This window comes from Culex quinquefasciatus, chromosome 2, assembly GCF_015732765.1.
Source record: "Culex quinquefasciatus strain JHB chromosome 2, VPISU_Cqui_1.0_pri_paternal, whole genome shotgun sequence".
NCBI classification, from domain to species: domain Eukaryota; kingdom Metazoa; phylum Arthropoda; class Insecta; order Diptera; family Culicidae; genus Culex; species Culex quinquefasciatus.
Genome location: NC_051862.1, coordinates 150637228 through 150658599, shown reverse-complemented (window position 1 = coordinate 150658599; position 21372 = coordinate 150637228). Strand labels below are relative to the sequence as shown.

At 36.2% G+C, this 21372-nt stretch overlaps 2 protein-coding genes across 2 annotated transcripts; both read right to left on the bottom strand.

The window, feature by feature from the left end:
- Positions 1-1344: 1344 nt before the first annotated feature.
- On the bottom strand, positions 1345-14123 carry LOC6032956 (coagulation factor IX). The gene is made up of 7 exons (XM_001843420.2): positions 13908-14123; positions 13659-13834; positions 9916-10081; positions 9256-9414; positions 7714-7857; positions 1961-2297; positions 1345-1645 (listed from the first exon to the last, which is right to left on the bottom strand). Exons 1-7 carry the CDS (start codon positions 13977-13979, stop codon positions 1533-1535), a joined length of 1167 nt encoding a protein of 388 aa, XP_001843472.2. The 5' UTR covers positions 13980-14123; the 3' UTR covers positions 1345-1532.
- Positions 14124-15230: 1107 nt separating this feature from the next.
- Positions 15231-19576, bottom strand: LOC6032955 (major facilitator superfamily domain-containing protein 6). Its single transcript, XM_038256597.1, has 3 exons — positions 18849-19576; positions 15784-16622; positions 15231-15730 (listed from the first exon to the last, which is right to left on the bottom strand). Exons 1-3 carry the CDS (start codon positions 19272-19274, stop codon positions 15304-15306), a joined length of 1692 nt encoding a protein of 563 aa, XP_038112525.1. The 5' UTR covers positions 19275-19576; the 3' UTR covers positions 15231-15303.
- Between the last annotated feature and the right edge of the window lie 1796 nt (positions 19577-21372).

Sequence of the window (21372 nt, the reverse complement as noted above, 5' to 3'; positions counted from 1 at the left end):
GGTTCCTGAGTTATCGTCATTTGAAACTAGGAGGTTTGGTCAAAAATCGCCAAAAAGTCGATTTTTTGGGGAGGTACAAAAATGGAGGGGGTGGTCCAATTTGGATGAAATTCGGGATTCTTGCATGTTTTGATAGTATCAACAGCCCTGCCAAATTTGAGCAGGATCGGAGATGGAAATTTTCAAATTTGCACTTTTTCGTGCACAGTTGAGATGGAATGACCCATATGTAAAATCTCGAATTGTAAATAATATATCGTTCATAAAAATATCAACAGTGATTAATCTTAAAATAACTTCAACAGAAGAAAAATTGTCAACAAGTCCTTATTGTCATATTAAAAGCAAAACAATTTTAATCAATGCAGTACCTGATGACAACATTCCAAAGATTTCAGCTTGCCATGCTTTCAATTTCCGTTCCGTTTCGTTATAACAATTGCAAGTTGGTGCCATAATGAACGAAATGTTTCTCTGAAAGCTCTGCACGAGTGGCGCATCGCCACCTTGGTTGTACGTTCGTGCTATAAAAGCTCATTGCTACGATGCTTGGCGGTTTGATTTGGGAGTTTGATTAATTTCCGATCTGATTCAGTAAAATGTATTTGTTTTTTAAACTTTTAGCGGGAACTTTTATTTTTTTTATAATCATATTTTTTGCATGATATCAACTCGTTATCAATATCCTTAACATTATTTTTTCAACGAAACAATACTGAATATTTTTAAATTGCTATCAGGAGAGAAAATAGTTAAAAAAAAAGCATTCAATAATAAGGATTTCCATGTTCAGTTGACGTTTTTACTATAACGAAACTTTAACCCAGCCAACCGCAGTATCATTTCGTCACGATGTTAATTATTCAAATTAGCACGTGTCCTCGCGCGGCCGTATGCTCGTGTTACGCATGTTCGGACTGATCGGCGAAAACAACAACGGCAGGGCAAAAAAAAAAAAAACAGGGAAACGTTCCAATTTTCGATCTGCTGTTGGTAAATTAAATTTGCATTAATCGGGTTCACGCCGGAAGGTAAGCAAAACGGGAAGCAGGTTATTTTTTGCTGCAACCTCTCGAGTTTGCATGCTTTGATCACACAACGTGCAATATTTCCGAGGTTCAGAGGGAGTGGGTGGGACCGATGACCGGGGGAGGGAAGGAGGATTTGTTTTTTAACTGGTGATATTTGTACCGGGTTCGATGTGGTGTGGTTAAGGTACCGGATAAAAATGATTACATACATTTTTTTGCATTTTTGTCTACGGAAAGAAAATTTTCATGCATTTACCGTTTTTTTTATGCAAATGTTTCACTAGATACCAGTTTTATTGAAATAAAATAAATATTTTTGCTTCTGGAAATTTATTAACCGATTGCTACAATATTTTTCACTAGGAATATAGACTCAAAAAACAAAACAGAAAAAAACCACAACGTTCCGGATCACGGCCCTTTCGAAGGATGGATTGACGTGGTTGCGGTCCTGGCTGCCAGAACCCTCATCCTTCCATTCTCGACAGTTCAGTCAGTCAGTCAGTGATGGAATCGATAAATGACCGTTAGTGAAATGAATAAATTAAAGAGAAAAACTTTCAGCGCGGTTCCACTGCAGAATGATGCCACTGCTGCCGATTTTGGGTGGTTTCCTGGTGCAATAAAAAGAGGAAGGTAGAGGTGGGTGACAAAAGTCGGTGAAATGTGGTGCTAGAATTTAGTTGGTTTAAGGTAGATTGATCTGTTTAGAGTTTAATTTGCATGAAAAATATTTTAAAGTTGAAAAAAACTGTGCGTTATGAAAGAATGACCAAGATAACAAGCAGTTTTGAAAAAAAATTGTACTGTTAAACACAAATTCTCACAAAAACAAAGAATAAAATGCAGTCGAATACAAGATCAATCAACCCCTCTTTTTAACGCATAACGGTCACTCAATCAGAGCGTTTGAAATTCCACCCACGAACCTGGTGCAACTTGCTGCTGGGTCCCCCAGGAAGACCCCTGGCCGGCGGGTCCCGGCACAAATCCCGGTGCTAATGCCTGGCCAACGGCCGAACCCGAAGCTGGGAGTGCCGACGGTGGTGGAGGCACCACCACCCACAAACTCCCAATGGCCTCCAGAATCCATCCCAGGTGGGGTTCCATCGGGGTGTAGTACGCCGTAGTTCTCCGCTGCATCGAGGCCACGCACTGGCCGGCGCTGACCGGGGGATTTATTTCCGCCAAAATGGCTGCTAATTTAAAGTTGCACACCAGGGCCGTGCCGCGTTCCTCGCTGTGCCGCAGGACGTCCGGATCCAGCTGGGGGGAAGTGAATGAATGTTGTATGCAAATCGGAATTCGGGTCTGGTGGGCTATTGATGTCGTTTATTTTATTGAATTTTATATTATTATCGCATGGCGGCAGGGATTTTGGCTGACGGCGAATTTGTAACTGTTGATACAAGGGATTAATTTACATCTGTTATTGTAGGCACAGGGGCTTAACATGTTGCTGTACGGAAGTGACAACGCGATAAATTGGAAATACATGTACGAATGTTGTTTGTTTATTTGATGTGAGGCGAAATCCGTTAAAGCAGCGTTGTTATAAGAATATCGTACGATTGTTTTAATTGGTTAAACACATCTTTATCTTGATTATTTCAAATAATAAAATGTTAGTTTTTGATACATTTCGTTTAAAATAATTAATAATGAGGTTTGGAATTCGTTTTTATTTGTATTTCCTTATTCCTTCAAAGCCGAGTTCTGTTCTGCTTCGCACGTTAAATTCAATATATTTAATGTGCAAAGCTACAGTCAAATATATGTTCGGTAAAAATTGCTTTTTGGATGACTGTTTGGGATAATAGAAAAAAAAATCTTGTATAGTTAAGATTTTCACAATAAAAGCTGACCTTCTGAAGACATCTTTAAAAAGTTTGAAATTGCTCATGTATAGGGAAATGAAATGTTCTGGGAGAAATTTCAAACACCCAAAGTCATGCAAATTTAAGGTTAAAAAACTTGTGGTTTTTCTTTGGTGCTGGCGCGTTTCTTGCACCGAACAAGCACAAACATTACAAAAACTACCAGATTATTATAAACAACAGTTTTACAATGTTTGTGATTATTATAAATCTAGTTTATTGCCCAAAATTATTTTAAATTGATTCCAACCTTGTTCTTGCATAGTCTTGTTGCTCGATTGGAACCCCGATTTGACAGTTCGATTGGAACCCTGAGAGTGACATTTCGCCTCTCCATATAGGCTCTCTATTACAAACCAGTTAATCACTGCCCTAACAGCTTTGTCCTAACGATTCTGCTCACACTTCACACATATATGAAATTTTTCAATATTTAAACTCAGTCATTAAAAAAGATTTATCGTTAACTGGAAATTATAAGAGTTATTTCTTGAATTCATGAACAGGAACCATCCACAAACCACGTCGACACTTTTTTTTTTGGAATTCTTAAATAAAATCTTTTTTGTATGGAGCGTGAACAATCGCCAACCCAGCCCCCCCCCACCTTTAAGGTGTCTACGTGGTTTATGGATGGTCCCATAAGAAGAAAGATCATAATACGATTGCCACTTTGGACTTTTTGATCCGATACGTAAATAATTATGACTTTTTTTTTGGAAACATGCAAATTTAGGTCTTTCGGGCAAGAAGGGGCAAAATTTCGTATACATAGTCTAAAAATAAATTCATTTTTATTACAAAAACTGCAAAGGAGACTTTGACCACACCCGTTCATTTTTTTCCCGAATGGTTAAAATTTGAAAAATGCATTGAAATCGTTAAAATTTACTTTCGATTGGAAAGCAAAAACAGAGAAGGGGTCATCATGATTTCAGAGAACTTTCAGAAACTACTCATTTTCAAATACCTTTCAAATGAAACCAGAAGAATTTTTTTTTTTTGAAAACTGCCAGAACTATACAAGTTTTAAGAAAAAAAATTGCGTTTTAGTTGTAGTTAATTTTGAATATTTGGCCCTTTTGAAATGTTAGTCTTGATTAAAAAATTTTGAAAATATTTTTTCGGAATCGGAAATCGGAAAATTTCACGAATGTATCATATTTCAACATCGGACCATAAGTTGCTGAGACGTTAGAAAATGGTGGGTTGTTTGAGTGAGACATGGAAAACATCTATTTTCATCACGGCGTGTTTTGTGGGCAACATTAAGAAGAAAAAAATAGTCATCGCTATTTTCAAATGTGTCTTATAGGAAATTTTCTCAGCATTCCAATGCTTTTGAGAGCGAAATGTTTCATCGAGATTTTTTTTAGATATCTTTATTTTAAGTTTTTTTGTTTTAAATTCATTCATCATCTAGCGGAAACTTTTCAATTACAGTTCAGGAAAATTGTAAAATAATATGTTTTATGTGTCATTTACTCATCAAAATGAGCAAAATAAGATAAGAAACAACTTTGTAAAAGGTTGAAAATCGCTAAAATTTTAAAAATTAAGTTTCAATCAAGTTTATGAATACGTGGGATTTATTCAGAAATTAAAATCATAAAACATAAAAGATAATTTCATCATTTGTGTGTATAAATATCAGCCGTCTGTTCTGATTTAGCTTAGATTTGGCTGATACAACCGATTTTTTTTCTGGTTTGAGATTGTTAAGGGTATTATTTGATATTTATGATTAAATATGATATTTCCTTAACCAAACATTAACCAGTTGCATGGATCCCAAAGCATATTATTTTTTTTCGAAATGGGACTACAAATAACTGTGGAGAGTTTCAGGAGAAATCCTTTTCATGAGTATGAAAGGTTTTGTTTTAGTTTGATTTGTATGAAATTATCAAGGAATCAGCATTATTATAGACGACTTTTCTTTTTTAAAAACGTTTTACAAGTACCTTGAGTTTTGTTTGAATAGCTTTTAATGAAGACTTCTGTTTTATTTTTTGATTAATTAATACTTTAATTTTGTTTAAACCAAAAAATGTTTTGGAAGGTGTGTTTAACATTCTCAGTTGAAACACACGAATATTATTGCTTTTTTTAAATGCATTTTCAACAGTAAAACATTTTATAAAATTATATTTTTACTTCATACTTATGAAAATATTACTTTTCAAGCTTGCAACAGTAATTTGTAGTACATTTTAGGTTATAAATTATGTATTGTATCTATGTTCCTGGTTCATTTTGGTTCAAAAAAATATCATATTTATTCATAAAAATCCAATAACACCCTTACCATTCTCACACCTTCAACAATTTTGGTTCTATCAGCTAAATCATAGCAGCCACGTGATATATGTACACAAAAAATGTAATAATCTATTAATTTTAGTTTTTTTTTATTAATTTAAAAGCGGTTTTATGAATTTAATTCATAACAAATTTAGAATATTAAAAAACTTAGTTTAAAAATAAATTTTAAAATGTTTGGCGATTTGCAACCTTCTACAAATTTGTTCCTTGTCTAATTTAGCACAGTTTGATGAGTAAATAGCACATAAAACACATCATTTGACGAGTTTCCTGAACTGTTATTTAAAAGTTTCCAATAAATGATGAATGAATTTAAAACAAAAACTTAAAATAAAGATATCTAAGAAATTTCTCGATAAAACATTTTGCTCTTAGAAGCATGGGAAAGCTGAGAAAATTTTCTATAAGACGCATTAAAAAGTAGCGATGACTATTTTTTCCTTAAGAGGTTGTTCTAGAAAACACGCCGTGTTCATGTTTTTAAACATTTGCATGGCAATATCTCAGCAACTAAGGGTCGTATCAACAAAGTTCAGAAAAGCAAAATATAGAGAATTTTCTCAGCTTTTCAAAAATATTGTTTTCAAAAGTGGGAAAACATTTAAAAAAAATGAAAAAGTGCGACAATTTTCAAAAAGTTACCTAAAAATGGCCTTAACTTGAAAATGGTGCACTTTATCAAAATTTCACTGAAGTACTTTTTGATTGCAAATTTGATTTTACATCGAAAAATGAAGTTGAAAAATTTTGAATTTTGAAAAAATCAGTGTTGATTCAAAAATTCATAACTCGTTAAAAGATTTTTTGTACAACCTGGAAATATCTGAAAAGTTGGCATTTTATGTCCCCTAAAACATATTAAAAATAAAAAAATAAAAATTGTGCAAATCAAGTTTTAGTGACAAAAAGTTAAATGGAAAATCACCAAAAAAATTTTATCGTGTATCATTTTTTCAGTGTAGTCCATATCCAAACCTACAACTTTGCCGAAGACACCAAATCGATCAAAAAATTCCTTTGTATGGACAGCTGCCAAATTTGTATGGAAATTTATATGGACAAACTAATGATGCAAAATGGTTTCTTTGGGCATACCGAAGGCACCAAAAAAGTTTCAGGCGGATTAAAAAAATACAAAAATTAAAATTCTTAAAAAACCGCTTTCGTAGATAATTACTCATAAGCAAATAATTGCATGAAAAAAATGAAAAAAAAAAATCTTTTTGAAATATCTGTTGTTTTTGTGTATTTTCTTTTGATAAAATTGATGTTAATTTTACACAGCTTTGTATCCACGTGGTTTATGGACGGTCCCTTTGGAGTTTTGGAACTTAAAATTGCTGTAATTTTTGACCCTAAAGTCCAAATTGACCTGTCAAAAAATAAAAATGTTTGTTTTTAGAGCTCCAAAAGTGCCCGAATATCACTTTTCTCTAAAACATAACCCTAAATTGCCACGTTCAAAAAACTGATTTTTGAAGGTTTGCTCCGATCTGGAGTTTTTTTTAAAGGTCCAATAAACCAAATTTTCAGTTTTTGCTTTTTGGGTGTTTTTAATACCCCTGACTCAAGGCGGTTTTGAAAACACCCAAGAAGCAAAAACTGGAAATTTGGTTTATTGGACCTTTTAAAAAAAAACAAAAAACTCCAGAGATGTTTTTTATAAATTTGGTCGTAGAAGGCGTAGATAACGAGATAATATTTTGGAGTCTTGGACAAAGTTGCTTGGAATAGCAAGCTCAACAACTTTTTAGAAGACAACATTATTCCCAAAAATATTCATGAGAAGTTAGATTTTCAAAATCACCCTAAAACTGAACCACTCTTATTTTCAATCAAACCAAAAGCTGACCCTTTCCATTTGCAACTACTCTTCTGAAGACACCAAAGCTCCAAAACTTCACAATTTTTCCGAAATTCTATTTTCGACTTACTTTTGGGAAGAAGCCTGGCGGCCCAATTCCGTGGTCATTGCACGGACAAGTTCTCGATTCATCGGAGCAGTAAAAATCACTTTTTCAATCAAAACTTGGCAAAATCAAACCATTCATCGTACTCTATAGCTCTAAAAATGATGCAAAAAAAGTTAATTAATAGGTTTTAATCGTGTTCGTATATAGAATAGTCTTAATCATAATTAAAAACTCTGCCGAAGACACCAAATTGATCAGAAAATTGCTTCTCAAGATTCAAATTTTCGAATATTTGCACGTCACTTTTCTATGGAGAGCCCCCAAAGTTGTATGGAGACTTCAATCATGCAAAATGCCTTACTTGGACCGAAAGAATCGATCGAAAAACAGTTTTCTTTGCGAAATTCTAGAGAACTGCTTAAATAAGTTAATTTACTAAAAATTGCATTTGAAATATCCAAAACATTGATTTAAATAAGATTTTTTTCTGAGTTTGACCGTACGGATTTTGTCCATAGAATTGTTAATAAGTTGTTTAAAAAATATTACAAACATAATTCAACTTACCAAACAGGACTGCGATCCACTAAACCTGTACTCCACGCAACGACCTTCCCCTCCTCCGTTGATCCTTCCTCTGTTCCGCTCATCGCAGACCCACTTGTCGAAAAAGCTCACATTCCGTACCACCATGTAAGGATAATTGGATGGCTGCAAAAAAAAAGTAGTACAACAAAAAACGAAAAAAGTATTACTACAATAATCCTACCAACAGATAAGTGCAATTACTTTCACCACCCACCCACCGCACACACTGGCTGTTTGTAGCAGACAATGAAAAATTGTTAACCAGACTTTTTTTTTAAATTAAACCACCCGAGCACAGAAGTGGACGCCGCCACCGCTCCGAGTTTTCCAAACTGTTTCAACTATCAATAAATTACACAGTTGAATGAAATAATTCTCACCGTAACTTTGCGAAGTAGTGCGAACGTGGAGTGGTGAAACCGGAGGGAAAATGCACACCTCCCACAACCTTTTGTTCCGCGGAACAGATTGTGGCAAAGTGCATCGCTTCCGTTCAAGGACAGTGGGCGATAGTGCGTTGAAATGGTCAGATTTGCAGGTTAAGCTGTTCACTATTCAACCTTTTGAGTTTAGGTTCAGGTTCAGGTTCAGGTTCAGGTTCAGGTTCAGGTTCAGGTTCAGGTTCAGGTTCAGGTTCAGGTTCAGGTTCAGGTTCAGGTTCAGGTTCAGGTTCAGGTTCAGGTTCAGGTTCAGGTTCAGGTTCAGGTTCAGGTTCAGGTTCAGGTTCAGGTTCAGGTTCAGGTTCAGGTTCAGGTTCAGGTTCAGGTTCAGGTTCAGGTTCAGGTTCAGGTTCAGGTTCAGGTTCAGGTTCAGGTTCAGGTTCAGGTTCAGGTTCAGGTTCAGGTTCAGGTTCAGGTTCAGGTTCAGGTTCAGGTTCAGGTTCAGGTTCAGGTTCAGGTTCAGGTTCAGGTTCAGGTTCAGGTTCAGGTTCAGGTTCAGGTTCAGGTTCAGGTTCAGGTTCAGGTTCAGGTTCAGGTTCAGGTTCAGGTTCAGGTTCAGGTTCAGGTTCAGGTTCAGGTTCAGGTTCAGGTTCAGGTTCAGGTTCAGGTTCAGGTTCAGGTTCAGGTTCAGGTTCAGGTTCAGGTTCAGGTTCAGGTTCAGGTTCAGGTTCAGGTTCAGGTTCAGGTTCAGGTTCAGGTTCAGGTTCAGGTTCAGGTTCAGGTTCAGGTTCAGGTTCAGGTTCAGGTTCAGGTTCAGGTTCAGGTTCAGGTTCAGGTTCAGGTTCAGGTTCAGGTTCAGGTTCAGGTTCAGGTTCAGGTTCAGGTTCAGGTTCAGGTTCAGGTTCAGGTTCAGGTTCAGGTTCAGGTTCAGGTTCAGGTTCAGGTTCAGGTTCAGGTTCAGGTTCAGGTTCAGGTTCTGGTTCAGGTTCAGGTTCAGCTTATACATTAGTTTTATTAAAAGTCTGGTTCAAGCGTTAAACTCCCACTGTCCCCACAGGATTCCGCCGGGGCGTTCCGGCAAACATCGCGGAAAACCCCCGGCGGCTGGCAACCAGAGAAAAAAAAAAAACGAAGCACTCACCCCGACAGAGTTGTTATAAATGTTTATGAAACAGTTTTCATTAACTTTGTTGCTAGCTGTGGTTGTCTGTCCGCCGGTGGTGCTGGTCACGTTCGGGGGAGGTCCTTGGAGCTCGATCCACTGGACCGAGGAGTTGTTCAGCGGCAACGGGCGGTCAAGCTTATCACGTGCAAGTGGTGCCACATTATACGAAATGAGCCGCCACCGTTGGCGGGTTTTGGCCCGCAGATCGGAGAAGGGGATGGAATGGAAATAAAAGTTTATTAAATTTATTAAAATTAATTTCTGCGCTTTTCCTGCCTCAACTGGTTTAGCAGGGAAGCGAGCCAGCTGACGGGAACAATGTGAGTGTGTGTGTGTGTGTGTGTGTGGATATGGGGCTGATTTGTGTGCTGTGTTAATGTAATTAATGTTGGCGCGGGCTTCGCGCTCACTTTGTAAGTGATCCGCGGGTAGCAAAGCAACGGGCGTTTTCCCCGAACGCAGAATGTTGTTTGCATTGCTCACATTGAACTAATTTAAAATAATTAGTTTGAAGCCGCAGGACATGTTTATTAATAAGCAAAACAGTTTCAAACTCGCACACACACCACACAGAGCTGAAATTAGTATCAATCTGTTCAACTCCCGTCTCGGTACTGATCCCCGGTGATTGATTACCTTGAGCAGAGCGATGTCGTGCTCGCTGGAAGTTGCGTTGTACGCCTCGTGCGGAATTACAGAGATTACGTTGCGTCTTACGGTGCTGCTGCTGTTGGTCCCAGCTGCTCCGGATGCACTCAGATTGCCAGCCACGACGAAAGTTTCGCCGGGATTAATAAGTCGACTGCACCGTTGGGAGTTTAAGTGTGATGCGTTTTCGATTGGGGTTTGTGAAATTGAAGAATTAAGGAAAGTTATCTTGAGACGAAAACAATTTGTCTTATGATTTATTATCAGGAATTGGTTTTGATAAATTTGCACAGCATGACCCTCTTGATAGGAATAGATTAACATTGAAATTTCCATTTTTCAGATATTGCATTTTGAAGTCAAAAGTAAGTGATGGAAAAATATTATTAAAATTAGAACCTAAACTAGAGAGATTTTCCCGGAAAATGACGAGAACAGATTAAATACGTAAGGAATGGTATGAAATCATACTGACCGTGGTAGAGAAGTTTCCACGTACTTCAAAAAGAAGTTTATAAAAAAACTTGGAAGGTTTAAAAAGTAGAGCAAATTTGATACTAAATATGAAACTTTTTGATTCGTGCTTTGTATTCAATTTTAAATGCAATATATGTCTCTATGTTTTTAAACAACACTATTTATTTAAAAAAATAAATAAAATTCTGAATCTTTAACAATTTTACCAATCATGTTTATGTTTTTTGTTGAAAAGTTTTAAAACTTATTGAACTCAATAAAAACATTGATTTTTGTCTTTGAAATCATAGCGGCACCCTAAGTGATGGTAAATTCAGGGAAAAAAAATTTACCCATTTAATCTGAATTTAACAAGAACATCTATGACTATCACAGTCATCCTGGAATTCTCAATTAGAATTTTAAACGCAACTGTCTTTTTGAACACAGTTGAATTTTTTTTTTCCAAAAATGGTGCAGTAAATATTAAAAAAAAATAAAATCTTGAGACAAACCTTGCCAGTTGGAAAATATTCCAAAAATATATCAAAACCCTATCAATGCCACCCTGGTTCACGTAATTTAGTTAAATGTTTACAATTTAACGGTACACATCATTCAGAGCTTGTTGGCAACTGGGTTGCAAAAATATTAGAGACAATGTTTTCAATTTGAATGCTTTGTTTTGTAAGTCAAAAAATGCAACGTTGCTTCTTAAGATTTGCCTTAAAGTCTCCATTGCATTTTAACGTCAAAATAGTTATGTAAATATTTAAAAATTTGATAATGAGTTTTCTGGTCGATTTAGTGTCTTTAGCTTATATGTCTTTAAATTATATGTAGATCTTTTCTAGAAAAAACGTTACTTAATCCAAATGGCATCCCTCTACACGGCTTTTTGTGGCGATCAGACCCGACCATTTGAGGTTATGTAAATTCAGACCATTTTTAAACTGCTTGTAATTTTGGATAGGTAAGTCAGATCATAAAAAAATCTTAATCCACAAGAAAGGTCATTTCAGAATAATATGGCAGGTTTGTATGCAAATTGTGAAATTTATATGCAGCAGTTTTTTAAGCATAACTTTTGATGTGTGTTGCGACGGAGCACGTCCCAAATACGGCCGAAGCAGTCCCCTCGTTCTACGTCAGTGTTAAGGTAAGAACAAGATTGTCCGTCAGACCTGGACGCAAACGCAAAATTTTGCGCCTGTCATCATAGCCTGCCAGTCATCGACCATTGAACAAAGCAACCTCTGTTGATTGTCCGACTGACAGTTGTTAGAAAAATCGAACTGGCACAGCGTTCTGCGTTCACCCCTGCGTCGAACGGACAATCTTGTTCTTAGCTTTAGTGTTTGTTTTGTTTGACTGGTGCCCGTGCTGTCGCTTGGCAAACGATTAGAAGAATCAAAACAATCTGAGCAAGCGGGAGCACGGGCGCAGCTGGACAGGTCAGCTGCGAAAAGACACCATAATTGTAAGTTTATTGTTAAATTGTGAACGTTCTGATTGTAATTCATTTATTTAATAAATTACGGTTTTGTAGCATGTGAGAAATAAAAGAATTATATTTCGCCCTGCTCACGAAAACGGTGCCCGAAGTAGCACCTTCCCGCCTGTCTCAACAATGTGCTTTTCTAAATCTTAAAAATTTCAATAGGGGCTTATGGGACCCCAAGACGAATCGAATGAGGTCAATACGGTCAAAATCGACTCAGCCAGTGACGAGATATTCCAGTGACATTGATTCGGTACACATGTCTACATACAGCCAAACACACAGACATTTGCTCAGCTGGTGATTCTGAGTCGATATGTACAAATGAAGGTACACTGAAAACCCAACCATGGTAGTTGCTACCATATTGTAGGGTTAAATTGAGAACACGCACCGACGTATTTTTGCTAAAAACATTCCGTGCTTGGATTGACTGATTAACGCAGTCAGTTTTACTATGTCGAGAGCGGTATGGTAATTTTAACCCTCGATTATGGAGAGAATGATAATGATTTCGTATTAGCTACCATGCAATTTTGTGGAAGCATGGTACAATTTACCATATTTGCGTTTACTTTCACCAAAAAGCCACAGTTAATTTAATAAGCAGCATTTTTAGCAAATTTTCTTAAAACTACCATGGTCGGGCTTTCAGTGTAGGTCTAGGAGGTCTAATTAAAAATTAAATTTTTCGAGTGAGCTTTTCCTCAGTAAAGTGAGGAAGGCAAAAACGTTACTTAATCCACCGTGGCTTCCTCTTGCCTAAGGTCCTAATAAAAATAAGTTATGAACTAAAAAAATCAAACTACCTACAGACTATTTGTACAGAATATACAGACAACGCATTTGACAACGCATTTCCTTGGCGATCAGATTCGGCTTTTTGAGGGTGGGTGTGTTGACAATCACCCTTTTTTGTAGTCGTCCAAATAGATTGTTTATCATAACTTTAAAACGACTCAATGAAAATGTACAATTTTAAATACCATGCTGTTGGACCTGGAAGTGAACCTAGTGGACCACATCTGGACAAAAATTGTTCAGCAAAAACATATTTTTGGTCAACATCCCCACCCGCAACACCCCCGACAGACACGGACGACGAAACAAAGAGAAACGCAAAAAAGAACTTTTTCAAAACTTTTTTTCGTAAAATCGAGGTAACTCGTGATGTTTATAAGCAAATCCCTTATCATTTTTTTAATTGTCTGCTCCTGTCTGCTCTACAATTTTGTAGAACATTGTTACACTCTAAAAAATAACGATGCATAGTAAAAAAAACACGAAATTTAAAAATGAAAGAATTTGTTATGAATATTTTTTTTAAATAGTGTTTTTTTCCATGAAAAATACGTTTTTTAGAAATTCTGAGTACGCTATCAAATCAGGCTTCTATTTTTACATAAAAGTCTCTTTGACACCAAATTTCTATCTCATCACCGTTTCAGGCTGCAAATTATTGAAAAACACCTCTTTTTTCGCATGTTCTAAAATAGAAGGGGTCGTACCGCCTCTCCGTCACGAGATATCTAAAAACGGACCTCGGGTTCGTGATCAAGAACAAAATAAGAATTTAAATTTTCAGCAAAACATATTTTTTTGACCCTTTGATTTTTGAAGAAATTTCAGAAAAAAAAACTTGAAAACAATAATTTGAATTGCGCAACCAATAATTCAAACGAGGATTAAAAATACTAATGAATAAAAACAATCTACCATCAGAACTCCATAGTTAAATTTTCAGAATCTACAATTCCACCCCTAGAATACTCACGTCACCCGGCCCGACTGGGGCTCCCGAACGTGCACACATCCGGCCGTCGTCAGAATGTACTTATCCTTGATGATGATGCCACTGCAAATATGCCTGGACGGCACAGATCCACCATAATTCGAGGAGGGAGGCTGCAACTGACCGACAATTGGCGGAGCACTGGACCGGATGGAAACCTAAAACAGTTTGAGGGTGGTGGGTGGCGATGACTACTGGTGATGATCCAGGTGAAAAGTTCCACCTACTCACCTGATATGGTGCCAGGACGGACCCGGAACTGGTCGAAACCAGCAGCATCAAACCCGTAATCAACAGCCACATTTCAAACTTGCTGGTGTTTGGTTTTGAGTTGGAACTTAACTCTTGCCTGAATTTGGGAAAACAAGAAACAACACCTTTTGCAGCTGAAGCTGACCAGAGAATCTAGTATAACTAAAATCCAGAGCGAGAGTGCTTTCAGTACCTGGAAATTGTTCACTCTGACGAAAGATCGAGAAAACAGACAAATCTGCTTATCTACACTGTTTGAGGAGACGATTTAATGCTCAGCAAATAACACATGCACTCTGTCGCCTCGAGTCTGGGTTACCGATGTGCAGTTTTAAACAACTTTTGCCAACATTTCAGAGACTAGTGAAAGTTGATTAAAATGTTGAGAAACATTTGAATTTTCCAACATTTCCCTCAAATGTATGTCCAGTCCAACCTAGTTTGCAAACAAGCAAAAAAAAAACACACAATTCAACACCTCGTCAGTTCTGATGGAAAAAAAGGGGTTGGGAAAAGTTTTCCACAACTGGCCACAATTTTCCGCCGTGGTGCATAATCCTGGCGTTTGTCCGCGCTGAGTGATTTTGCTTGTTGCCTGAATGACAGTTTTATAACTTTTGTCGCCGACAACTGCTGTGGGGTGGGCGCTGTTGGCTGGCAAAAAGTAGCACCTAGAGACACCGGACCGTGGGCTGTCGCGAAACGTCATCGCCGTTGCCGGAAGTGCACATCCAAGTGTCGAAGCACGTGGGAAATATAGTTTCGTTCCTGCGTTGAGTTTTAATTAATTTGACTCCTTTTGCACTGAAGAATTGGGAAAGAGTGAGCAACATTTCGATGTTTTCTGTTATCTTGTCGCACGTCGCTTTTTGACGTTCCGAGAAAAAATCGTTTTAATGCTTGACCTTGAATAAACAAAACATAGAGTATGGAATATAAACAATAACAACCATATTTTGTTTGATCATTTTGTGCATTGTCCCGAAGTTTCGTTGAATTTGGTTGCCGAAGTCCCGAGTTATAATAACAAAGTTTACGGTAGTCGGGCATGTACGTGTGTCAAACGCGTTCTAACTTGAAATTCCTTTGGTAAGTTGTCGCACTTACAGCAATTTTAAAGTGTGTCAAGATAGCACGACAAGATTAAAACTTCTTTCATATGAAAAGTGACAACAATGCAATTTTTGGGATTTGTGAAGGCCAGGTATAGAGAGCAGCATAAAATGTCGTTCTTAACTCAATTTGGCCCAAAATGCACGTGTGACAAGATAGCACGACATCAAAGACATAATAAATTGTATATTATAGTTTTAACGATTAAATTGTTGATGTATTTTACAATAACAATAATCGCACGACAGATTTACAATAGAATTCAAGCTGCTGACTTTGAACTCTCAGTCAATCCCACAAACTGTTCCCCTTTCGGGACCAACGACACTCTCTTCTCCAGCATCGTTTGCAGCACGGTCTGATCATGCTCAGCAGCCTCCTCCTTGCTCGGTTTATCATACTTCTTCAGCCACACCAGATGCAACAGCTTGTAGCAAGCTCCGCAAACCAGTGCAATGTACCCGGTGTACCGGAAGCCCAGCCTGGTTCCATGCTCCGCAATCAGGAAACCACCCACGAATGATCCGACGCCTTTACCCAAGCAAAAGTGCACCATTCCGGACACCCCGATCAGTGTCGCCACCAGGTTGTTTGGCGCCAGTACGGCACAGTACGTGGTGGCCACGACCCACATGAAGTAGCACGAGATGGCCTCGTTCAGCTCGATCGGAAAGCACCAGAAAGGGTTTCTGAAAAAAGGAAGTCGTTATTGGATGATCGTGGGGAGGTCAAAGTGACTCACTCAATAAAGGAATATCCCAAAATCCTAAGTGCATGCGCCATAAACGCCACCACCAGTAGATTCACGTGCCCGGCCCACCGAGTAATCGGCCCCGTCAGGTACATCATCGGGATACTGGCCACCGTTCCGACGGTGTAGGTCAATCCCAGCAGGTAGTTCGGTGAGCCCATTTCCTTCATGATCACGAACAGATAGCTCTCGATAAAGCCCCAAAACGCTCCCAAGAAGAACAGGAAGAAGATGAACATCAGCACGTGCGGCAGTCGCAGTATCTTGAACAGGTGCTGCATGATGCTCTCCGAGGGCTGTTTGTGGCCAACGGGAAGGAACACCACCGAAATCAGCGACAATCCCAGCAGAACGTCGTACGTGTAGAACGCGGGTCTATAGTTTGTATCGCCCGTGCCGCTGGAGTAGTAATCGATCATCAGTCCCGTCAGCGGAGTAAAGATGGCCATCCCAGCGCTGGAGTACAACTTCTCGCGGCCAAAGTCACCTCCGTGTTGTTCGATCATGGTCAACGCGATGGGATCGGTGATGGTTAGGGTGGCCGTCAGCATGGTCGTGGCGAAGAATCGGATCAGCAGGTAGTACCAGAAGGTCCGATCGTACTCCGGTACACGAGGGAGGCTGCATTCAACGTTGAGATGATTTTGGATCACTTTCTTTAGAGTACAGTTTTCGAGAGTTACTAAGCCGCATGGAGTGAGGGAGTCTGCTGCTGCGTTGAAGAATGTCAGCTCAATTTGGCTGGAGGCATTTCCTCCAGGTGAACAGAACTGGATATAAGTGTTCTCTGAGTCGGCTAGTTCCGGGCACAGTGTTAGGCAGGATGGACCCTGAAAAAGAACAATAATTCAGAATCTAAAAATCTAAAAAATCTAAAAATCTAAAAATCTAAAAATCTAAAAATCTAAAAATCTAAAAATCTAAAAATCTAAAAATCTAAAAATCTAAAAATCTAAAAATCTAAAAATCTAAAAATCTAAAAATCTAAAAATCTAAAATCTAAAAATCTAAAAATCTAAAAATCTAAAAATCTAAAAATCTAAAAATCTAAAAATCTAAAAATCTAAAAATCTAAAAATCTAAAAATCTAAAAATCTAAAAATCTAAAAATCTAAAAATCTAAAAATCTAAAAATCTAAAAATCTAAAAATCTAAAAATCTAAAAATCTAAAAATCTAAAAATCTAAAAATCTAAAAATCTAAAAATCTAGAAATCTAAAATCTAAAAATCTAAAAATCTAAAAATCTAAAAATCTAAAAATCTAAAAATCTAAAAATCTAAAAATCTAAAAATCTAAAAATCTAAAAATCTAAAAATCTAAAAATCTAAAAATCTAAAAATCTAAAAATCTAAAAATCTAAAAATCTGAAAATCTAAAATCTAAAATCTAAAAATCTAAAAATCTAAAAATCTAAAAATCTAAAAATCTAAAAATCTAAAAATCTAAAAATCTAAAAATCTAAAAATCTAAAAATCTAAAAATCTAAAAATCTAAAAATCTAAAAATCTAAAAATCTAAAAATCTAAAAATCTAAAAATCTAAAAATCTAAAAATCTAAAAATCTAAAAATCTAAAAATCTAAAAATCTAAAAATCTAAAAATCTAAAAATCTAAAAATCTAAAAATCTAAAAATCTAAAAATCTAAAATCTAAAAATCTAAAAATCTAAAAATCTAAAATCTAAAAATCTAAAAATCTAAAAATCTAAAATCTAAAAATCTAAAAATCTAAAAATCTAAAAATCTAAAAATCTAAAAATCTAAAAATTTAAAAATTTAAAAATCTAAAAAGCTAAAAATCTAAAAATCTAAAAATCTAAAAATCTAAAAATCTAAAAATCTAAAAATCTAAAAATCTAAAAATCTAAAAATCTAAAAATCTAAAAATCTAAAAATCTAAAAATCTAAAAATCTAAAAATCTAAAAATCTAAAAATCTAAAAATCTAAAAATCTAAAAATCTAAAAATCTAAAAATCTAAAAATCTAAAAATCTAAAAATCTAAAAATCTAAAAATCTAAAATCTAAAATCTAAAAATCTAAAAATCTAAAATCTAAAAATCTAAAAATCTAAAAATCTAAAAATCTAAAAATCTAAAAATCTAAAAATCTAAAAATCTAAAAATCTAAAAATCTAAAAATCTAAAAATCTAAAAATCTAAAAATCTAAAAATCTAAAAATCTAAAAATCTAAAAATCTAAAAATCTAAAAATCTAAAAATCTAAAAATCTAAAAATCTAAAAATCTAAAATCTAAAAATCTAAAAATCTAAAAATCTAAAAATCTAAAATCTAAAAATCTAAAAATCTAAAAATCTAAAAATCTAAAAATCTAAAAATCTAAAAATCTAAAATCTAAAAATCTAAAGATCTAAAAATCTAAAAATCTAAAAATCTAAAAATCTAAAAATCTAAAAATCTAAAAATCTAAAAATCTATAAATCTAAAAATCTAAAAATCTAAAAATCTAAAAATCTAAAAATCTAAAAATCTAAAAATCTAAAAATCTAAAAATATAAAAAAAAATTAAAATCTGGAAACCGAAAAATCTAGAAAAATTTCTGCGATTCTAAAAATCCAAAACTCTTACAAAAACTCTTAAATAAAAAAAACGACAAAAATTTTAAACAACAAGTGAGGCAGAAAATGACAGCTAGAATGCTCTTAGGTGGTTTTGAAATGTAAATTCCAAATGGTGGACAAAAAAGTGGTGACGAAATATTGAGAAAATGCATTAGCGTAACAGGCAATCAAGCACTCAAATTTGACAAGGATTAGAAACCGGAATTTATTGTTCAAAGTGAGGGAATGAAAAATATGAAATCAAAATTTGAGCTCGACGCTTTTTGCTTGTTAAGCTTGGCATGTTTGTTTATACAATACAAATTTTATTCTCAAAGAATGGATGTAACTGATTTCTCTTAATATGCGTTTTATTTTTTATTCTTTTAAGAATATTTTTGAAACTTTCATTTGCGGACATAGAAATTTAGAGTATTTGAAATTTCCTAACTGAAAATCAGACTAAATTCCAAAACCATAGCTCATTTTCATACCGCAAATTCCCTTCCAGCTACGTTTCTCCCGTGCTCCTTCGCCACCACAGTCCTCAGCTCCGTCATGGCCCTCCGTGGAACAAAATGGTCCAACGCGTGATGGGACACAATGTTCAGCACCATCGCCACCAGCAGCACCGGTTTGTACCGGCCAAATCGATCCACCAAATAACCGGTGATGGGCGGACTCAGACAGGTCGTCCCCAGCAGCGTCAGATAGACGGTTGCAATTTCGGCCACCGTCAGTCCGAGACTCTGCATGTGAACCGTCAGGTACGGGACCAGCGACGAGGTAGCGCCAAAGATCAGAAACAGGGACATCTTGAGCAGCACCAGGTTCGGGTTGACGCGACGCTTGGTGGCCGCCACGTGGCCATTTTTCGCGCCAACGTTCTCATCTGTTTCCGTCGCCGTTTTGGGCGCCATCTTGCGGTTTTCCACGGGAAGTTCCTAGCTGCTTCTGAACTGCTCTGCTCGGTCTGATTTGCACGCTAGAAGACTCCATAAAGGTGACAAATTGCGATTTTGCGCCGAATTAATTCACTCCAATTTTCCGCTCGAGATCGCGAGACACTGCTGCTGCTAGTATCACTCTGGGGGATGCTGTGCTTTTCTGAGACGCCACCACCTGGACCATGAACGATTGACGACCGGCGAGGAGAATCTGCGACTACGACGACGATGGGCTGACACTGACTGACTGACTTTCTGGTTGGATCGTTGATTCGTTGGATGGCTCTGTAGAACTTCCGTACACGGAGATGAGACACCTTCACACAACATCTTCCAATTATTATGTTCAGAGACGTAACGAGGAGTTGTGAGATTTTTGTAACAATCTTCCTATCACTTTTGAAATTTTTATCTATTTTGGTTTGAAAATTTTGCAATTCGTTTTTCCCCTGTTAATTAGTAGTTCATTGAGGTTTGTCACTACATCTCCGGACTCGACTGACCAAATTGGCTGCTATTTAGGGGATTGATCTTTCCTGTTGTACGCCCCTGTTCAAGCCAATATAAATTAGATAATTCAGCATTATGCAGCATCACACGACAATGGCGAACCTCTCCACTACACTCTCTAGTGACGGAGCGCGATTGTGGCTTTATTAATTTATTCCACTTCTCGCTGCGGTCAACACTAGAAGATAGCTGGCTATAATCTGGTCTATTTGCACTTGGCCATCAGAGATTGGCCACAAGTGTAGGGAATGTGGCTTACGATTACTGCTCGCTGCAGTCACGTTTGAGATCGTTTTAGAGCCTGGGAGTTAATTCAACGTCGCTGACGGTGTGCATGATCCTGTGGCACGTGGCCAGTTTCAACCGGGTAGTATCGGTAGTCAATACCTTGATATGGTGGTTTTTTTTTGTTGAAGCAATATAGACGAGACAATCTTTGTTTAGGATGATTAATTAGCTGTTCAATTAATATAATTTGGAATATGAGCAAGCAGTTCAATCTGGTCATAATTTTTTCAACCCTAAAACATCAACAATGACTTGTGGAAAAACTATCACGTGACACACTAAACATAAGTTATATTACAGATTGTGCTGAAAAATAGAACAAAAGATATTTTATTAGCACAAATCAGCTTAAGCTAAATTTTTAAAACGTCCTTCCATTTCAAGTTATTAATGAAGCTATGAGATTGATCACATTTTTATATTTAATTTATTTATAAAATAATGAGGATTTGCTCACAACAACATTGAAGATTCTTACATTCAATTTCCTTTTTTTTTATTTTTCCTCAAATTTCATGACTTCCAAACATTTGAATCAAATTTTGATCTACGAAAAACTTCTCTTGTTTTATGTTTTTTATTGATTCATTTTAAGTATTTTGATTTTCATTTATCTTTTACAGTATTGATTGTTTCTGATAGCATTTGGCTTGTTCTACCACCTTTTTTCATTATATTTTTTTTAGCATTTTTTGCGTGTTTTTCACGTTTTCTCCTGTAGAATTACCCGATTAGTTGCAAAGTCACATAAAAAAGTAAAACTTTTCAACCTAAAACTTTTTTAAACATAAAAAGTCCAATATTTCAAAAGATTAAAAAAAAATGTTGAAAAAAATATTCTTCATGTTTTTTATCGATATCTGCTTAGAGGCGGTGGTTGCAGAGCTTTAATATACATATAAAGGCAATTTTCGCCGTACAGACAAAAAAGGGTACGTGAATATTTGACAATCTGTACGCACCATTTTTGTTTCGCTGAAATTCAGTACAGTTTCAACGATTTGTCAACTGAAATTTCAGCATACGATTCAACAATTTAGGTATTACTGAACTCTCAGGTAACTGATATTTGTAATTTGTACAGATGATTGACTTAAATTTCTGTAAAATAAATGTCAGTTTGCTTTGCTGAAAATTCTGAAACATTCTTTTGTCAATTTGACCGATCATTTGCCAAAGATTCAGATTCTATTTTAAAAATGTGCAACGATTGTCCTCTTTCCAGTTGATTTAGTTTAAAAAGGTTGCAGCATTGCATTCAAATATATTTTTT